Source organism: Bufo bufo, chromosome 4, assembly GCF_905171765.1.
Source record: "Bufo bufo chromosome 4, aBufBuf1.1, whole genome shotgun sequence".
NCBI classification, from domain to species: Eukaryota; Metazoa; Chordata; class Amphibia; order Anura; family Bufonidae; genus Bufo; species Bufo bufo.
Window position 1 is genome coordinate 512,003,311 of NC_053392.1, and position 18,381 is coordinate 512,021,691.

At 46.6% G+C, this 18,381-nt stretch overlaps 1 protein-coding gene across 1 annotated transcript; it reads left to right on the top strand.

Moving 5' to 3' along the window:
* The first annotated feature begins 14,250 nt into the window (after positions 1-14,250).
* On the top strand, positions 14,251-16,906 carry INSM1 (INSM transcriptional repressor 1). Its single transcript, XM_040427406.1, has one exon. The coding sequence runs from the start codon at positions 14,357-14,359 to the stop codon at positions 15,614-15,616; it is 1,260 nt and encodes a 419-aa protein (XP_040283340.1). The 5' UTR covers positions 14,251-14,356; the 3' UTR covers positions 15,617-16,906.
* Positions 16,907-18,381: the final 1,475 nt, after the last annotated feature.

The window sequence follows — 18,381 nt, forward strand, 5'->3', positions numbered from 1 at the left end:
CTGCATATAAGGGCTCATGCACATGAACGTATATTCTTTCCGTGTCTGTTCCGTTAGTTTTTTTGCGGATTCTGTGCAGAACCATTCATTTCAATGGGTCCACAAAAAAAAAATGAAGTTACTCCATGTGCATTCCGTTTCCGTATGTCCACATGTCCGTTCTGCAAAAAAATAGACCATGTCCTATTATTGTCATCATAAAGGATATGACTTTTCTATTATGGCCAAGCTGTTCCTTTTCACCAACTGCGGAATGCACACCGACGTCATCCGTATTTTTTGCGTATCCATGTTTTGCGGACCGCAAAATACATACGGTGGTGTGCATGAGCCCTAACTCCGATTTTGACTGCTCAGTAAACATGCTGCATGGATGTAGTCTTACAGTAGGAGTGCCGAACTGATTTCAGTCTCCTTAATATTTGGCATGTGGACTGACAAAGCAGATAATAGTTTTTGACCTGAGTATAAACCTCTGGAATACTTTAGCTCAGAGGTGCACAACATTTTCTGGGTGGGGGCCACATTGTCAGACTGAACCAACGTCAAGGGCTGAAAATAAAATTTTAAGGGGTATAAACAACTGAAATACTGTATTTATGGCATATCAAACATACAGTATATGCTATTAATGTGTAGTTACGCTTCCAGGACTCCCATCTAATGGGAGAATACATGAAAAATACATGTGAGCAGCCACAAGACATATAGTCAGGTCCCTAAATATTGGGACATCGACCAAATCTAAAATTTTTGGCTCTATACACCACCACAATGGATTTGAACGGTGTAGGAATTACAACAGTTTGCATATGTGCCTCCCACTTGTTAAGGGACCAAAAGTAATTGGACAGACAACAGAGGGTTGGAGTATATTCAGACCATGGTCTTGTTACCAGTGGGGTCCCTCAGGGATCTGTTATGGGACCCATATTGTTTAATATCTTTATCAGCAAAATTGCAGAAGGCCTCGATGGTAAGGTGTGTCATTTTGCTGATGACACAAAGATTTGTAACAGGGTTGATGTTCCTGGAGGGATACACCAAATGGAAAAGGATTTAGGAAAACTAGAGGAATGGTCAAAAATCTGGCAACTAAAATTTAATGTTGGTAAGTGCAAGATAATGCACCTGGGGCGTAAAAACCAAAGAGCAGAATATAAAATCAGTGATACAGTCCTAACCTCAGTATCTGAGGAAAGGGATTTAGGGGTCATTATTTCAGAAGACTTAAAGGTAGGCAGACAATGTCATAGAGCAGCAGGAAATGCTAGCAGAATGCTGGGGTGTATACGGAGAGGCATTACCAGTAGAAAGAGGAAGGTGCTCATGCCGCTCTACAGAGCACTAGTGAGACCTCATTTGGAGTATTGTTCTCAGTACTGGAGACCATATATCCAGAAGGACATTGATACTTTGGAGAGAGTTCAGAGAAGAGCTACTAAACTGGTACATGGATTGCAGGATAAAACTTACCAGGAAAGATTAAAGGACCTTAACATGTATAGCTTGGAAGAAAGACGAGACAGAGGGGATATGATAGAAACTTTTAAATACATAAAGGGAATCAACAAGGTAAAAGAGGAGAGAATATTTAAAAGAAGAAAAACTGCTACAAGAGGACATAGTTTTAAATTAGAGGGGCAAAGGTTTAAAAATAATATCAGGAAGTATTACTTTACTGAGAGAGTAGTGGATGCATGGAATAGCCTTCCTGCAGAAGTGGTAGCTGCAAATACAGTGAAGGAGTTTAAGCATGCATGGGATAAGCATAAGCCCATCCTCCATATAAGATAATGCCAGGGGCTATTCATAGTATTCAGTATATTGGGCAGACTAGATGGGCCAAATGGTTCTTATCTGCCGACACATTCCATGTTTCTATGTTAAACTTTCACTTTTTAATACTTGGTTGCAAATCCTTTGCAGTCAATTACAGCCTGAAGTCTGGAACGCATAGACATCACCAGATGCTGGGTTTCATCCCTGGTGATGCTCTGCCAGGCCTCTACTGCAAATGTCTTCAGTTCCTGCTTGTTCTTGGGGCATTTTCCCTTCAGTTTTGTCTTCAGCAAGTGAAATGCATGCTCAATCGGATTCAGGTCAGGTGATTGACTTGGCCATTGCATAACATTCCAGTTCTTTCCCTTAAAAAACTCTTTGGTTGCTTTTGCAGTATGCTTTGGGTCATTGTCCACCTGCACTGTGAAGCGCCGTCCAATGAGTTCTGAAGCATTTGGCTGAATATGAGCAGATAATATTGCCCAAAACACTTCAGAATTCATCCTGCTGCTTTTGTCAGCAGTCACATCATCAATAAATACAAGAGAACCAGTTCCATTGGCAGCCATACATGCCCACGCCGTGACAGTCACTACCACCACCATGCTTCACTGATGAGGTGGTATGCTTAGGATCATGAGCAGTTCCTTTCTTTCTCCATACGCTTCTCTTCCCATCACTCTGGTACAAGTTGATCTTGGTCTCATCTGTCCAGAACTGTGAAGGCTTTTTTAGATGTTGTTTGGCAAACTCTAATCTGGCCTTCCTTTTTTGAGGCTCACCAATGGTTTACATCTTGTGGAGAACCCTCTGTATTAACTCTGGTGAAGTCTTCTCTTGATTGTTGACTTTGACACACATACACCTACCTCCTGGAGAGTATTCTTGATCTGGCCAACTGTTGTGAAGGGTGTTTTCTTCACCAGAGAAATAATTATTCGGTCTTCCACCACAGTTGTTTTCCGTGGTCTTCCAGGTCTTTTGGTGTTGCTAAGCTCACCGGTGCGTTCCTTCTTTTTAAGAATGTCCCAAACAGTTGTTTTGGCCAGGCCTAATGTTTTTGCTATCTGTCTTTGTTTTTTCAGCCTAATGATGGCTTGCTTCACTGATAGTGACAGCTCTTTGGATCTCATCTTGACAGTTGCCATCAACAGATTCCAAATGCAAATAGCACACTTGAAATGAACTCTGGACCTTGTATCTGCTCATTGTAATTGGGATAATGAGGGAATAACACACACCTGGCCATGGAACAGCTGGGAAGCCAATTGTCCCATTACTTTTGGTCCCTTAACAAGTGGGAGGCATATATGCAAACTGTTGTAATTCCTACACCGTTCACCTGATTTGGATGTAAATACCCTCAAATTAAAGCCGACAGTCTGCAGTTAAAGCACATCTTGTTCGTTTAATTTCAAATCCATTGTGGTGGTGTATAGAGCCAAAATTGTTAGAATTGTGTCAATGTCCCAATATTTATGGACCTCACTGTAGACATACATGTTTGTTACTAGATGGTTGGGGGCCGCACAGAATGGTATCAAGGGCCGCATGTGGCCCCTGTGCCGCAGGTTGTGCACACCTGCTTTAGCTGTTCTTACTCAATGCTTCTTTCTGGTAAGAAGGGGCATTGGGTGGAAAAATCTGATGGGGTTCCTCTATGATAATAAGGCGGGGAATGACTGCTATGGAGCGTTAGAATGAAATCAACATTTTTTTTTATTAGATTTGTTTTCATATTAGTGAAGTCTTTATCAGAAAGTTATATGCTATAGAGAATTACTCTTCTCAACTGGGACCAAATCATATCAACCTGGTTCCAAGACAGCAAACAGATTGTGACCTACAGCCATCTGCCAGAATGAATACATTGTATTTTTCTCGTTTCCAGTGTTGAAATGTCCAACCACTTTGTCTAAGTATATAGATAGCAGGGAAAAATACACAACTGGATTGTTCCCCGGGATAGTCAGACAATTGCTGCACCTGAGGTGTGCACATAGCTGGGAGTCAGGGGCCGGGGATGTGTAAGGAAGGAGATGTTGATTTTCGCTCTGGTTGCCTGAGAGAAGAATGATGATAAAGCTGGATAAAGTATACATGGCTTAAGGGAGCGTGTATAGTATGAAGGTGGTGGGGGTGGAGAGGGCTAACCTGCAGCTGTATGCTAATCGGGAGAAAAATCCACGGCCTCCAACATTAAACAAGCAGGCACTAGGAGCACACATCACTGAGCAAACATAGTGAACTCGGAAGGGGCAAAAATAAAATAATACCAATGTACAAACAGCCAGCAAAACCAGGAAGAATGGAGAAGACAAGGGGACCGAGTCACCAGCCATTGTGTGTCTGCATGTGGCTATTTCCATAGTGACTGAGTAGCGAGTAAAGGATCTAAATCGTGAAGACTCAACAACCTGTTCTGTCCCCAAAAACAATCAATGTGTCACCGCCACACACCTCCCCTCCGCTTGTATTGTTCTCCACATTGCCTTTTAAAGCGCTGGACGTGGCGAGTGACTTTCGATTCTTCCCAAGTAAGATCATTGTATCTTTCATCCGCTGTTATGCTCGTAATTTGCTCCCGGTTTCGCCCGTCTAACAGATTGAGCTGCTCTTAAAATGGTTTTCTATTAAACAACAAACTTTGTGCAGGGAACAAAGAGTAAATTACCGGCCTGATCCATTTCCCCTGAATGTCAATGCCGTATGAAGTAATGATGATTGGTCGCACTATTATACTTCTCGAAGAAAATCTTCCTGTAACTAGTAGGTGTTAACCATTGGGTAGCCCCGAGACCTTAACAAAAGGCCTGGCTTCGCATTTTGCTGGAAGGTTTGAACGGAGGCAACAGATTGCAATGTGTATTGTTCAGCAAATTCCTAATGTATTTACCCCCTTTCAGTTTTGGCCCTCATTGCTTTTTTTTTATTCATTCCCTCTTCCACTGTCTGTCCCTATTAATTTCCCTTTCTCCCTTTTCCCAGTTCATTCCATTCTATTATGAATGTAATTATTTAAACGGGAGATCTATTGCAGCTTTATGCTAATGACCCGAACAAAGGAAAGGGGTCTGGGGAGGGGAGTAAGGTGAATAGGCAAAAGAAATGAAACTGGAGGGAGGGAGGGGGGGGGGGGGGGTAGGCAAGAGTGCCAGGGGTTGACCATGTGTGAGTGTATGATTATGTGAAGCTCTGTTGTGTGTGCTACAGGAGGAGAAAATATAACTCACCCAATACAGCAGCGAGTGTTACAATTTGGGAACGAGGGTTGATGACTTCTTCTTGGTGTTGGATCTTTCTTGCACATCTAGATGAAAATGACTTAAATCTTACTATCTATAGCACTTACTCGGTTACATGGCATCCGTCATTTTCTAGGCATTTGGATGGCTTTTTCATATGCAAAGCTTTTTTGGTATTCAAAAAATAAAGTTAAGCAACTACAAAAGTAAAATGTGTAATGAAGATTAATAGTGATCCCAGCCTCTTCCTAACATGCTGAAGGACAGTTCGGATGTGAGTTTGCACATGTCTAACTCATGTCCAGAAATGGCACTTTAAATACATAGCATTGCGTATGTAGATGGGGTTAATACAAGAAAATACACATAAAATTAGATTCCTATAAGTCAGACCATGTGTCGAATATGTCAGATAAAGACCAGGCCCTGATTAGTTCTATGAAATACTCTACCTTTATACACATTTAACAAGTGTTAGAAAGGCTAAAGCTATCAACACATGTAACAACCTAAGTTCATACAGGAATGAAATGACATACGGTTATTTCCTCCTCTATGTACTTTGGCTTAGGCTACTTTCACATCTGCGTTTTTGCTGGATCCGGCAGGGATCAGTAAAAACGCTTCCGTCATGATAATACAACCGGCTGCATCCGTTAGGAACGGATCAAGTTGTATTATCTCTGAAATGGCCATGACAGATCCGCCTCTAAAACCATTGTAAGTCAATGGTGGACGGATCCGTTTTCTTTTGTGTTCGAGAAAAAGTATCTGGCACCCTTGACTTAGATTGTGAGTCATGACGGATCCGTCTTGCTCCGCACCACATCGCGGACAGAAAAACGCTGCTTGCAGCGTTTTTCTGTCCGGTATGAGAACGCAACCAAACAGAACGGAATGCATTCTGGTGCACTCCGTTCCGTTTTGTCCCCATTGACAATGATGGGCAGAGGCACAAGAGCGTTTAATTCGCATGTGCCGGCCCGTACATCTAGCCGACCTTTTGCCTCTGCCCATAATGGGGAATGAAGTGCGCAGGCGCGGCGAATCTTGTGAACGGCGCTGTATTTCTGAAGAACCTAGGGCGGGCCAGAGGGGTGAAAGGGGAGGGGTTTCATATGAAAAGCGACGAGGGGCCTGGGCACCGGTCGCTTGCACGCCGCCCCTGGGCACCTTCAGAACCTAATTTACATATTGAATAAAAGTGTTTTTTAGCGAAAAATAAGTGACGGACAGCTATACGGTATGTAGCATTCAAATATGGGGACTATAATGCAGATCATGGGGTTAGTGTTCTATAATGGTCATTTTAGGTGAAAGACTCCCTTTAAGGTTCTGTGATGAGAAACCGATACCCAATACTTAAGGCAGGTTTACACGGGTCGAACTAAAGCTGATTGTTGGGAAGGAAGTGTTCCTTCCTGACAGTCGGCTGCTCGTTCAGTGAAGGAGACTTCTGCGTTCTCCTTCACAGTATGAGGATGAGGGATGGCTATTGCGATCGCTCGTCCTCGTACAGAATCATTGTTTCTGGGTAGCAGATCGCTGTGTAGACACCACGATTTGCTACCCAGATACTATAATTGATGTGGCTGCATGAACAACAGGATCACCCGATGAACGAGCACTTTGCTTGTTCCTCGGGTGATCGGCGGCACATTTAGATGGGCAGATTGTTGAGAAAGAGTGTTTGCAGGGACGTTATCGGGCCGTGTAAATCCACCTTCAGCTGCGAATATTGTAACGCACATACAAAGTATTGCAAGGTGACAATGACACCCTCTTGTATCTCTATGGGTATGGTCACACAGTCAGGTTTCCTAATGCAGTTATGGAAACAAAAACCCCAGAAGTGAATTCAAAAAAAGTGCCGAAGTCGTATCAGTCTTTTTATGATCTGCACCTGATTTTGGCTTCTAAAAACCGCATCTGGAAACCTGATCATGTAGCTGTTCCCTAAGATGCAACAGCCACTAGTTTCTCCAAACACAAAGCCCTCAGCACTAACTTCCCCGGGGTCAAACACTACACAAACAGCCCATTCTTCATGCTCAGTGTGATAATGGAGGCACGGAGCCTCTGAAGGCAGCACACTCCTATTAACAGAATCAGAAATAAAACAAAGGCACAGAAGGAGAATGAGCCGTCAGCGTGCTATTGATTACAACTGCAAAATACATCAGCAGACAAAAAGCAGGGCAGACACCAGAATGTGGCAGCATTCACAGACATGCATCTCAGAGTTATATTACATCTACCAGGTCAAATTGCTGTGCAGACACTTCTCTCTGCTCATCTCACAAATGCTAACTTACATAATAATATGTAATAGCCGGGAATTTAGCTGATCACAGAAGCTGCGGGACTTGAAGAGCGGCGAAAACAGCCATTTCTGTGTCCTGTTATCTGAAATCACATTCATTATCTAAAATCCCATTTCTAGCCGCGTTTATCTGGGGTTTCTCTCGTAGGCATGATAGGGGAGCGGTCTCCGTGTCAGAAGACTTCGCTGCATGCATCTACTGTCACTGGAAATATTGTCCCCGTGTTATATCCCAACACACGCATTACCTATCGGGGAAACTGCTGGTTTAATTTTACGACAAAAACGAAATACCGTTGGCTAATATTGGGCGCAGAATTGGTCACATCTAATGTAAAGTGTCTGCGGTGAATATCCAGGGATCAACTAAATATATGCGTATGTAAATGCTTCTGGAGGGATCCGGAGATATGCAAAATAGCAGATATGGGGGGTAAGATTCATCCGTTCTATTATACGGCGTGTCTGTAATATCATGATATGTAACAAAGCAATGCACAAACAGAATAAAAAGCATATCAACAGTGCGTGCGACATCTATAAGCAGGTATACTCGCCATTATGGGCTTCACACGGTGAGGCCTAAACGGGATTGTATAACGCAATGATGCCACTGACTGTGCCGTACTTTTGTCTGGGAAAAAAAAAAAAAACATAAAATGCTTAAAAGTGGGAATTGATTTCTTCATTCCAGAACACTGACAGGCCCATGCCGTAAGACTGTGAATCGATAGTAGCAGTTAATATACAAATCATCAGACGGCGCGGTGGCTTTCTACAATTCTCTGCCTGTGATGACTGCTCTGCAGTTAAATATACCCTTGGGAACGTGAATTTCCTGCAGTTTACGATGGTAGTTTGGAAGGTCCTGATGTTTACAGTGCTGATGCGTCCATTTTTTTTTTAAAGAAAAATACAAAGTACCAACCTTATGATGAAGTAAAACAAACAAAAAGTAACAAAAATATGTAAATATATCTAAATATAATAAATGTCACCTCTGAGACCCATACATGTATGAGATAACCCTGCTGTAATCAGCTCCATTTCCAGCATGCCTGTATGTCACTGAGGATGTCCATGTCCATTGAAAACAGTGGATGACTACTGGTTTCTTTGGGTGCCATGCAATACTGAGGTACCCCTAGAGATCGCAAGGGGTCTCCAACAGGGAACATGTAATAGAAAAAGAGATTGTTTAAAGCTGACCACCCATCTATAGATGAAGCCATTGCATGCAGATATCTACGAGCCTGACTGTACACACACAGACTGCTGACCAATCAGACTGGTGTAGTCTGGCCAAACACATTACATAGCTGTGGATGCTGTACCGCCAATACCAGTGGTGGCGAACCTATGGCACGGGTGCCAGAGGCGGCACTCAGAGCCCTCTCTGTGGGCACCCGCTCCCTGGAAAAAGTCTATGGTGTACCAATATGCCCTAGACTTTTCCTGCCATTCATCAGCGCAGGGCGCACTATGAACAGCACAGGCAGCGCATTGAATGCAGGCAGGATATTATAGCTACATGATAAAGTACATGGAAGATATAATATATTGGGCTGTGGTATTCAGGGTAAACTGCCATGTTGGCACTTTTTGATAAATAAGTGGGTTTTGGGTTGCAGTTTGGGCACTCGGTCACTGGCCTATACCCTACATGTACACGATCAGCCAAGCATGCATGTGTTCTCAGTAGTGATAAGCTGCTGCCAGATATCATGCCTGAACCTTCTTTCCCTTGATATCTGCTTTTAGAGTCGGGAAGCCCCACAGAAATAACAGGCACGTTCAAAATCAATCTGATGTGTATGGGCAGCAGAGATGATGGAATTGGTCTAAGTTGCCATATACACCCAGATTCTCTCCTTCCTCATCTGTTATCATTGTCCTAAAATAAACCCTTTCTGTTCCCTTACACCTATGGAGTATCTTCTCAGATGCGTCAGGTAAAGCCTCTATTAGGCCCCATGCACACGATTGTATTTTTGGTTTATATTCAATCCGCATTTTTTGTGGATCAGATGTGGACCTATTCATTTCAATGGGGCCACAAAAAATGCGGACCACACTTCGTGTGCTGTCTGCATTCGTATGTCTGTTCTGCCGTCCCACAAAAAAACATAGAACCTGTCCTATTCTTGTCCATTTTGCAGACAACAATGGGCATTTTTAGGGTGGGATGTGCGGAACGGGAAAATGCAGGACTCACACCGCTGGTATCCGTTTTTTGTGGATATGGTCGTGTGTATGAGGCCTTAAGGGCACTTTACATAGGCTGAGATCATCGCTAATGAGGAACGCTGATTCATCGGGTAATAGATCATTTGTACGGACACAAAAAACGTTGTTCGCTGGCAGCAGATTGTGCTGTGTAAACGCACTCTGCTGCCGGCAAACAACGAGTCAGGATGGGGGGTGAGTGATGGCATTAGCGATCTCTCCTCCCTATACTGTGGAGGAGATCGCTGAATATAAATGCACCTATCATCTCCACTGACGAGCAGGTGATTGTTGAGAAGTAACTCTTTCTTCACAAATTTTATACTGCAGATAATTAAGCAAATTATAGGGAACAAGTGTTCATAGGAATGATCGTTCCCCATAGTTGGCTCGTATGCTTGAGCAGTCGATCAGCCGATGAGGGTGCAATTGCTCATTCATCTGCTGATGGGTATCTTTTATCAGGATAAAAGATGCCTGATTATCGGCAGTACATCTCCCGAAGTAATCAGCACTGATAGATGCGTAATCTATATTACATCGGGCAGTGTAATGCCACCTTTAGTTTTCTGGCAGATGAGACAGGTTTCAAGCAGATTCACTGACCATTTACACACTGGTCTGATTGGACAGATATTGTACAGACATCTGTATGTGTAAAGCCTTTATCATACAGAAATGTAGCAGTCCCAGGTGGCTGCAGCCATGACTATTACTAGTGACTGTATAGGTCTGGTCAGTGGAGGGATGCATCTAATCTCTCCATGTTGTGCCCCTGCAGGGCTCTGTCTGCCGTCAGCTGCTGAGCCCTGCAGCTACAGTACAATGCTCCACGGCATCATCTGCCTCAGCAGACACCATGCAGACCGGAGCCCGTCAAACCAGGTCACCCCTCTCTAGCCAGGAAGAAGACCTTCTGAGATCCAAATAATCGAATGCCTGCCCCATGTCACCTGACCGCTGATCTGAGGACTACTTTATAACATTTAGGCGCACGTTATTTTAGGCATACACCGCATGTGATAAATGAGCCTGCAATAAGGCCATAAAGAGCGCCCCTGCTGCATTGTGTGGGGCTAATAGATGGATGGAGATGTGATGACCACAATCTGGGTGGCTTTGTCAGATAAGAGCGGTGACTTTGTGTCCTGCTATACATGGCTTTTTGTTTGTGGGTGTTGGAGAGACAGTTGGTCAGAGGAGGCCGGGTCCCACCCTGCTCACCCACTCCCTTCTTCCAGGCACGTGTCTCCAAATACAGCAGATTGGCCACAATACCCCCTTCAATAGAAAGAGGTTAATTTCCTATAGCCAGAGGTGAAAGGGGCAAGGGTCTACACACACACACTTTATTTACAGCGCCTGCCCATTAACTGTCTGTGCTGCCTACACTGACGGCCTGTAGTGATAGCCTGCACTTAACTCTATAATGACTGACTGAGAAATAAGGTCATAAGAAGTGATACCTCTTCCCCTGCAACCAATACCTGTCTATGTGGATGAGGCACAGTATGTGTGTGGCCACAGCCAGTCTTCTTCTGGATTTACAAGTCAAAACTAAGTGAAGACAAAACTAGTAAAAATAAAAAAAAGGGGGGGGGGGGGGTGGGCAGAGGTATCTCAGCTACCGGCATGTTACGCTCCAGAAGTACTCATGATCAATACTCACACTGCCGATCAGCAGCCGACTGCCCGGTATACTGTGACTGTGCCCGCCGCACGTACACACCGCTGCAAATCCCATGTAAACTACCTAAAAGGCTAAAAGAATGGCAATCTATAAGAAATAAGCGGTATTACCATCAGCTTGGGGCCCCAAAGTGAATGGAGGGCACACTGTGAATGGAGAGCAAGTCACAGAAGTGCAGCCACCCATCCGAATATTTTTAGAAGTCCCATAGAGGTGAATGGCGGATGGCTGCGCATGCATGGCTTGCCCCCCCCCTTCATTCAGAGCCCCATTCTAGAGACAGGAGCAGGTCCCACCTGCACCTATATGACATATATGCTATCGATAAGCCATAAATGTCCCAGATAGGAATACCCCTTTAATAAACAGGGGTGATTATATGCTACACCGATACTTATAGCGATGATGATATAATAGCCATGTACAGAAGTCTGAACCTACATGTATAGTAACGCCTATATTCTCGCTAATAGGAGGACAACAAATTACTCAATATTACGCTCCATTCACACGTCCGCAAAAGGGTCCGCATCCGTTCCGCAATTTTGCGGAACGGGTGTGGACCCATTCATTTTCTATGGGGACGGAATGGATGCGGACAGCACACAGTGTGCTGTCAGCATCCGCATTTGCGGAGCGCGGCCCCGATCTTCAGGTCCGCAGCTCCGCAAAAGATAGAACATGTCCTATTCTTGTCCGCAGCTTGCGGACAAGAATAGGCATTTCTATAGGGGTGGCGGGCGGGTGTGTTGCGGATCTGCAATTTGCGGGTCCGCAACACACCACGGACGTGTGAATGGAGCCTTAAAGGGGTTCTGCAAGATTTTGATATTAATGACTTATCTTCAGGATAGGTCATTAATAACAGATAGGCAGGGCTCCGACTCCCGGCACACCTGATGATCAGCTGTTTGAAGAGGCTGCTGCACTCATGGAGCTGAGCTGCAATACCGGGCACAGCCACTAGACGGTATACGACGCTGTGCATGGACTGCCGCGGCCTCCTCAAACCGCTGATCTGATACTGATGAGCTATCTTTGGAGAACCCCTTTAATGATACACCACATGTTACAGTCACATAAACGGTCAGTACTTTCAGCGACCTATGGGCAGGATACTGCGGTACATACATGTAATCAGCTGTGTGACGGGGCAGAAATGTAGCTGAAATGTGACCAGGTATGTGACAGCACCATGGAGGAGGCAGGGGCTGGCCCGTTTTCTATGAAGCGCTGTGTGAACTGTGCACTATTTGCTCTGCAGAGATGTCATTCATCTTACTGGATAGAAGATGTCACCGCTCATGCAGTCAGAACCCGTCACAGACATTCACGTACTGCCGGAGACTTCTCCAAGACTTCAGAAAGAAATGAGAGAAACATTAGATAGAGCCAAGATGCGAAGATGAGGCGGCACTCCACCACCCATTCACCACGTTTGGACTACTGCCTACTGTCCCAGAGGGATGACATCCGAACATCACCTTATAGACGGTGCCGCCAGTTGTTTTTGCTTTAAATAGACAGATAGTTGAGTGATGGATGATAGCTAGACAAATAGATATAGATAGATAGGAGATAAATGGGTAAGACAGTAGATAGGTGATCTATATAGAGAGCGCACTCAGGAGTAAGGCTACTTTCACATTAGTGGTTTCAATTCAGTCATTGAGATCCGTCATAGAATCTCAATAGCGGAAGAAACGCGGAAGAGATCCATCATGGCTATAGAAGACATAATACAACCGGATCCGTTCATGACGGATGCGTGCGGTTGTAGTATGGAAATGGAAGCGTTCTTGCAAATCCATGACGGATCCGCAAAAACCGCTAATGTGAAAGTATGTATATATGAAAGTCCAGCTCACCCTTAATCTGATCCGCGTGCACGGAACGAATCAAGTAGATTCCACAGTTCAAACGATAAGAAGGAAGAGTTCTATCACTTGTATGTAGTTTCCTTGTGATATCTTTACTTTCCAAAAACAGCTTCACAAATGAGGACCAATTCACACACTCCTGCACAGTTGACGCGTTTCGAACTTTGGCGTTCTTAGTCGTAACCGGTTAGAAACGCGTCAACTGTACAGGAGTGTGTGAATTGGTCCTTATTTGTGAAGCTGTTTTTGGAAAGTAAAGATATCGCAAGGAAACTACATACAAGTGCTGGAAGAACTCTTCCTTCTTATAATGTGAAAGTAGCCTTAGCACTGGGGTCCGGGGGTCCTACTGACAGGGACATCATCTGTACGGAGTCCGTATGTGCTCCCTGTATTTGTACGGATTCCCACACTCCATAGACATACTGACAGGGAACTGAGATTGTCAGCTCTGCTGGGGACGGCAAGTAATGACTGTGTCTGGAAAGGGCTGTGCAATATGTCAGTGCTGTATATGTGAGCAACATACAGAAGTAATAACAGATAGAGAGAGAGAGAGAGAGAGAGAGAGAGAGAGAGAGATAATAGAGAGAGAGAGAGAGAGAGAGATAATAGAGAGATAGAGAGAGAGAGAGAGAGAGATAGATAGATAGAGAGATAACAGATAGATAGATAATAGATAGAAGCTGACATTAATGCCCGGGTGTCTGCTCCATTATTCTCTATCCTGTATTCCCCGTCCATACAGAGCACAGCAGGTGCAGGACCCCGGACAGCAGTTTTGCCCTCAGAGCCCTGCTCGCGGGGTCAGCACCGGACACGTCCCCTCCACTTGCAGGTATAGACAGCAGCAGGAGTGTCGGGTCACCCTCTCCCCCCTCCACATTTAGGCACGTGTGGCCGGGCATTGAGAGGCAGCCAGGCGTGAGGGCGGGCGGGGCCGGGCGTGTGCCGCCACAGCCGGAGGGGAGGGGCGGGGCTCAGGTACATCTGCCGCCTCGCGCCTGTCCCCGCCCCCCGCAGCACTCGAGCCGCCGGGCCCGGCCTGGGATTGGCTGCGGCGGTGACAGCTCGGCGTGCGCTCAGGAACATCGCCGCTTATAAAGAGGAGGCGACCCCGGGGCTGAGGATCCACAGATCGGCTCGTACAGCACCTCGGACAGAGCCAGAGCAGCACCTCGGACAGTGCCCGTTACCTCCGCCCGCAGACATGCCCAAAGGCTTCCTGGTGAAGAGGAGCAGAAAGTCCCCGCCCGTGTCCTACAGGGTCCGGGACGAAGATGAGGAGCGCGGGGAGTGGATGATGTTCCCCTTTGTGTCCGGGCAGAGGCCGGAGCTGTGCCCGGCCACCGGAGGATCTGCAGCCCCAGCCAGTCCTGACCGAGCCGCCCCGGCGCCCCCCTGCTGCCCCCGGCCGCCTCCAGCCGGTCAGTACGGGAACCCCGACTCTGTGCAGCAGTCCCTGTCCAGCCCGACCCGCCCGGTGAGCCGGGAGTACCTGGACCGCAGCTTCAGTCTGGGCTCCCCGGTGTCCGCGGAGTCCTTCCCGGCTCTGGTGACTTCCATGGAGCCGCTGCTGTACCCGCCCACCGACCTGAAGATGAGCTCCTCGGGCAGCCTGCCGCCCGCCTCCTCCGCCTCCTCTGGGGCGCTCCTGAAGCGTCCAGCCGAGCCGCACAGCAAGCTGAGCGGCCACCACAAGCCGCCCGCCGCCAAGAAGACCAAAGCCATCCGGAAGCTGACGTTCGAGGACGAGGTGACCACGTCCCCGGTGCTGGGGCTGAAGATCAAGGAGGGTCCGGTGGATCCGCCCCGCAGCTCCGGCCACAAGCCGCTGGGGGAGTTCATCTGCCAGCTGTGTAAGGAGGAGTACAGCGACCCCTTCTCCCTGGCGCAGCACAAGTGTTCCCGCATCGTGCGGGTGGAGTACCGCTGCCCCGAGTGCGACAAGGTCTTCAGCTGCCCCGCCAACCTGGCCTCCCACCGCCGCTGGCACAAGCCCCGGCCCCCCGCGGCTCCCAGCGCCCCCGCCGCCAAAGACGAGCCCCTCAGCGACCGCGACACCCCCAGCCCCGGGGTCTCCGAGTCCGGCTCCGAGGACGGGCTGTACGAGTGCCCGCAGTGCGCCAAGAAGTTCCGGCGCCAGGCCTACCTGCGGAAGCACCTGCTGTGCCACACCGCCGAGGAGCTGCTCTACCCGGAGGACAGGCGAGCCAAGAGCCCGGGGCCCATCAACCTGAGCGGCAGCTCCGAGTGCCACCCGTGCCCGGTGTGCGGGGAGACCTTCCCGGGCAAGAGCAGCCAGGAGCGCCACATCCGCCTGCTGCACTCGTCCCAGCTGTTCCCCTGTAAGTACTGCCCCGCCACCTTCTACAGCTCGCCCGGCCTCACCCGGCACATCAACAAGTGCCACCCGTCCGAGAACCGCCAGGTCATCCTGCTGCAGGTGCCCGTGCGCCCGGCCTGCTGACCAGCCAAAGACTGAGCAGCCATGGACCAGTGTGGGGAGGGGAGGCCTGGTGGGCACTGAGAGGGCATGGTGTCTGCCTGCAGGAGTGCCCTCTCATCCCAGGATCTGCCAAACAATGGCCTCTGACCACTGTGGCCTAAAGAGAACTGTGCCTTTCCTGACACCAACCCCATGCTGCCACCCTCCTCTAGCCTGGGGGGGGGGGGCACTGCCACCCTGCACCTGGAGTGACCCGCTGCCAAAACTAGAAGCAGCCATATGAGTGCATTACATGTGGTTATTGTGCTTTAAAGCAAGATAGGGCAGAGGGTAGACTGTACCAATGACCGTGCCCACCTGGCAAGGGAGGCAGCATCTCTATAGCAAAGCAATAATGTTCTCCAGAGACCACCACTAAGGAATGAGACAGCACTACCCATGGAGGCAATGCAGCCCCCCCCCCCCCATGCCACCCCAGGGTGGAATCTTTGCACTGTCCTAGAGCTTGGCATTGCCCCTCCAGCCTTAACAGGAGTAACATTATTGCTTTCCAGCCGTGCCGCCTCCCGCTCAGTCACTAGTGATGCAAACCTGTGATAGTGTTGTCTCTCTGTGTCTGCCATGGCACCGGGCCTGGCACGGGAATGTGAGTGTAACTGTTCTGTAGTCTGTTCTGTTGTAGGATGACGCCACACAAGGTCATGGTGTTCTTGGTGTGTGCATATCTCATGCCGTGTAGGGTGGGCGCCTTCTTTCCTTGCCAGCTTTGCCCACTCTCCTGTAGAAAAGGGTCTCCTGTAATTGTCGGCCCCTGTCCGTGTCCCTGTCTGGAGTCCACATCCACTGCCTTTGATTCACAGCCTGTCCCCTGACCATGACGATTAGCTTTATAACGGCTGGTGAACGCCCCCAGATCTGATCTTAGGGGGGGACCTTGATTTTAGTCTTTAGCCACAAATGCCTTGTCTCCTAACTTTGTAGAAGAGACGATGAACTGCCTTGTATGATAGAGAGGCCACGCCAGTGCCCACTGCCGCCTGCCGGCCGTCTCCACCCCTGTCCAAATGTATATGTTAATTTTATGATGAATTATGTTTATTTATTCCTTTATTTATTGCTGTGACCATTAGCGCAGTCTTCTGCGCCTGACATTCCCCATCGTCACCGCTCGCTTTTATTTATTTGTCTTTTTGGCTGGAAGGCTCGCGCCTTTCTACATTCCTAATCGATGGCTGTTTCCATTCATTGTGCTTTAAGGGGCAGACGGCTCTGTTAAACGGATAGCTCTTAATTGTCTAGAAGCAATCTCTTTTCTACATACATTATTTTCTTATCTGCTAGCTATTTCTAGAGAGCTTCGATAGAACTGTTTCCACCGTGTAACTATTTGCTATTCAAATAAAATATTTTCAAATTCAAACAGAACTTTGCGACTTGTGTTTTTACTCCACCTAAACCTCGTGGTAAAGAATGTAACCCCCTCCAGAAGACCACCTCTAGGAGGAGACAACCCCCAGCCACAGCCTAGGCCAGATTGTTCTGGCATGTTTTTTTTTTATAGCCTACGTCTATTGACCCTCGTTTTTAGAGGTGGTTTCCTCAAAGAGGTTTCACTTGTCCAGGTTGTCTGACTGAAGAATGAGACCCACCATGAACAGGAGGGAAAGGACTTCTACAGTAGAGTTGGTTTTGTCTTACAATTATTCTTATCTTTTCTTTTTATAATTATTTTCAGTCAGTTTAGACTTTTTTTATTTGCTCTGAAATTTTAATAACTCTTTAGAATATATAAAACTATTAGAGAGTTTTATTGAAATATTTTTTAGATTTACTTATATTTTCTTATTAGCTTTTTGGACCCTTTAAAAGTATTAGGTCTGAATTGTCACATTTTTTTTCAAGATAATTTAGAAGAAGGCGATTCATTTTTATCTTACCTTTCACATAAATCGGAGCTTAATCTTCTACATTACATTATTCTACAGTGTGTTTTAGGCTTTACAATTAGATAACCTGTTTCTAGGAAATGTTCCGCTTGGTTAAGTTACAGGTAAGTTGCAAGAGAACTCATTAGTTTTTGAGATTTGATGCTAGGGTCTTAGTAGAAGTTGTACACAATGGGGGGGTAGGACAATCAGTGCCAGCCTTCCTGTATTCTTCACTAGTTACTGGTTGCCTGATGACACTTCTGGGAATAGTGTTATATGATGGAAAAGCATCAGACATAGAAGGCTTGAGAAAGCTTTAGTGTATGGCCACACGTTCAGGTTTTTTGATGCCAAATCAGGAGTGGATCATAAAAGATGAGAAGTAAGTTGTGTATGTCCTTAAAACATTCTCTCCTTTTATGATCCACACTTCATTTTGACTTCAAAAACAGCATCAAGAAACCTGAACGTGTGGCAGCAGCATTAGGGTCCACACTGAGTAGTCCCTCTATTACACTTGCTGATGGGCAGCTTTTATTTGTCTTGTACCTCTATAGGGTTAGGTATTGTTGTGTCCAAACTGACAAGAGCATCATGACTGATACCCATTTATTGGACGCACATAAATATAAGCACAAGTGTTACAGATGATGAAACCCATGTCTTTGGTTTCAATCTAATATTATCTATCTATCTAAAGAAAAAAGAGCAGAACTGTTAGGAAACAGCAATGAAGTGGATGCAGATCCTCAGGATAAAGCAATCATAATCCCAAAAAGTGAGGACTTTATTCATCCCATGTATGACGCTTCAGTCCATATAACAAGGAGCTTTCTCTGTGCTTAAAGGTCCATTTTA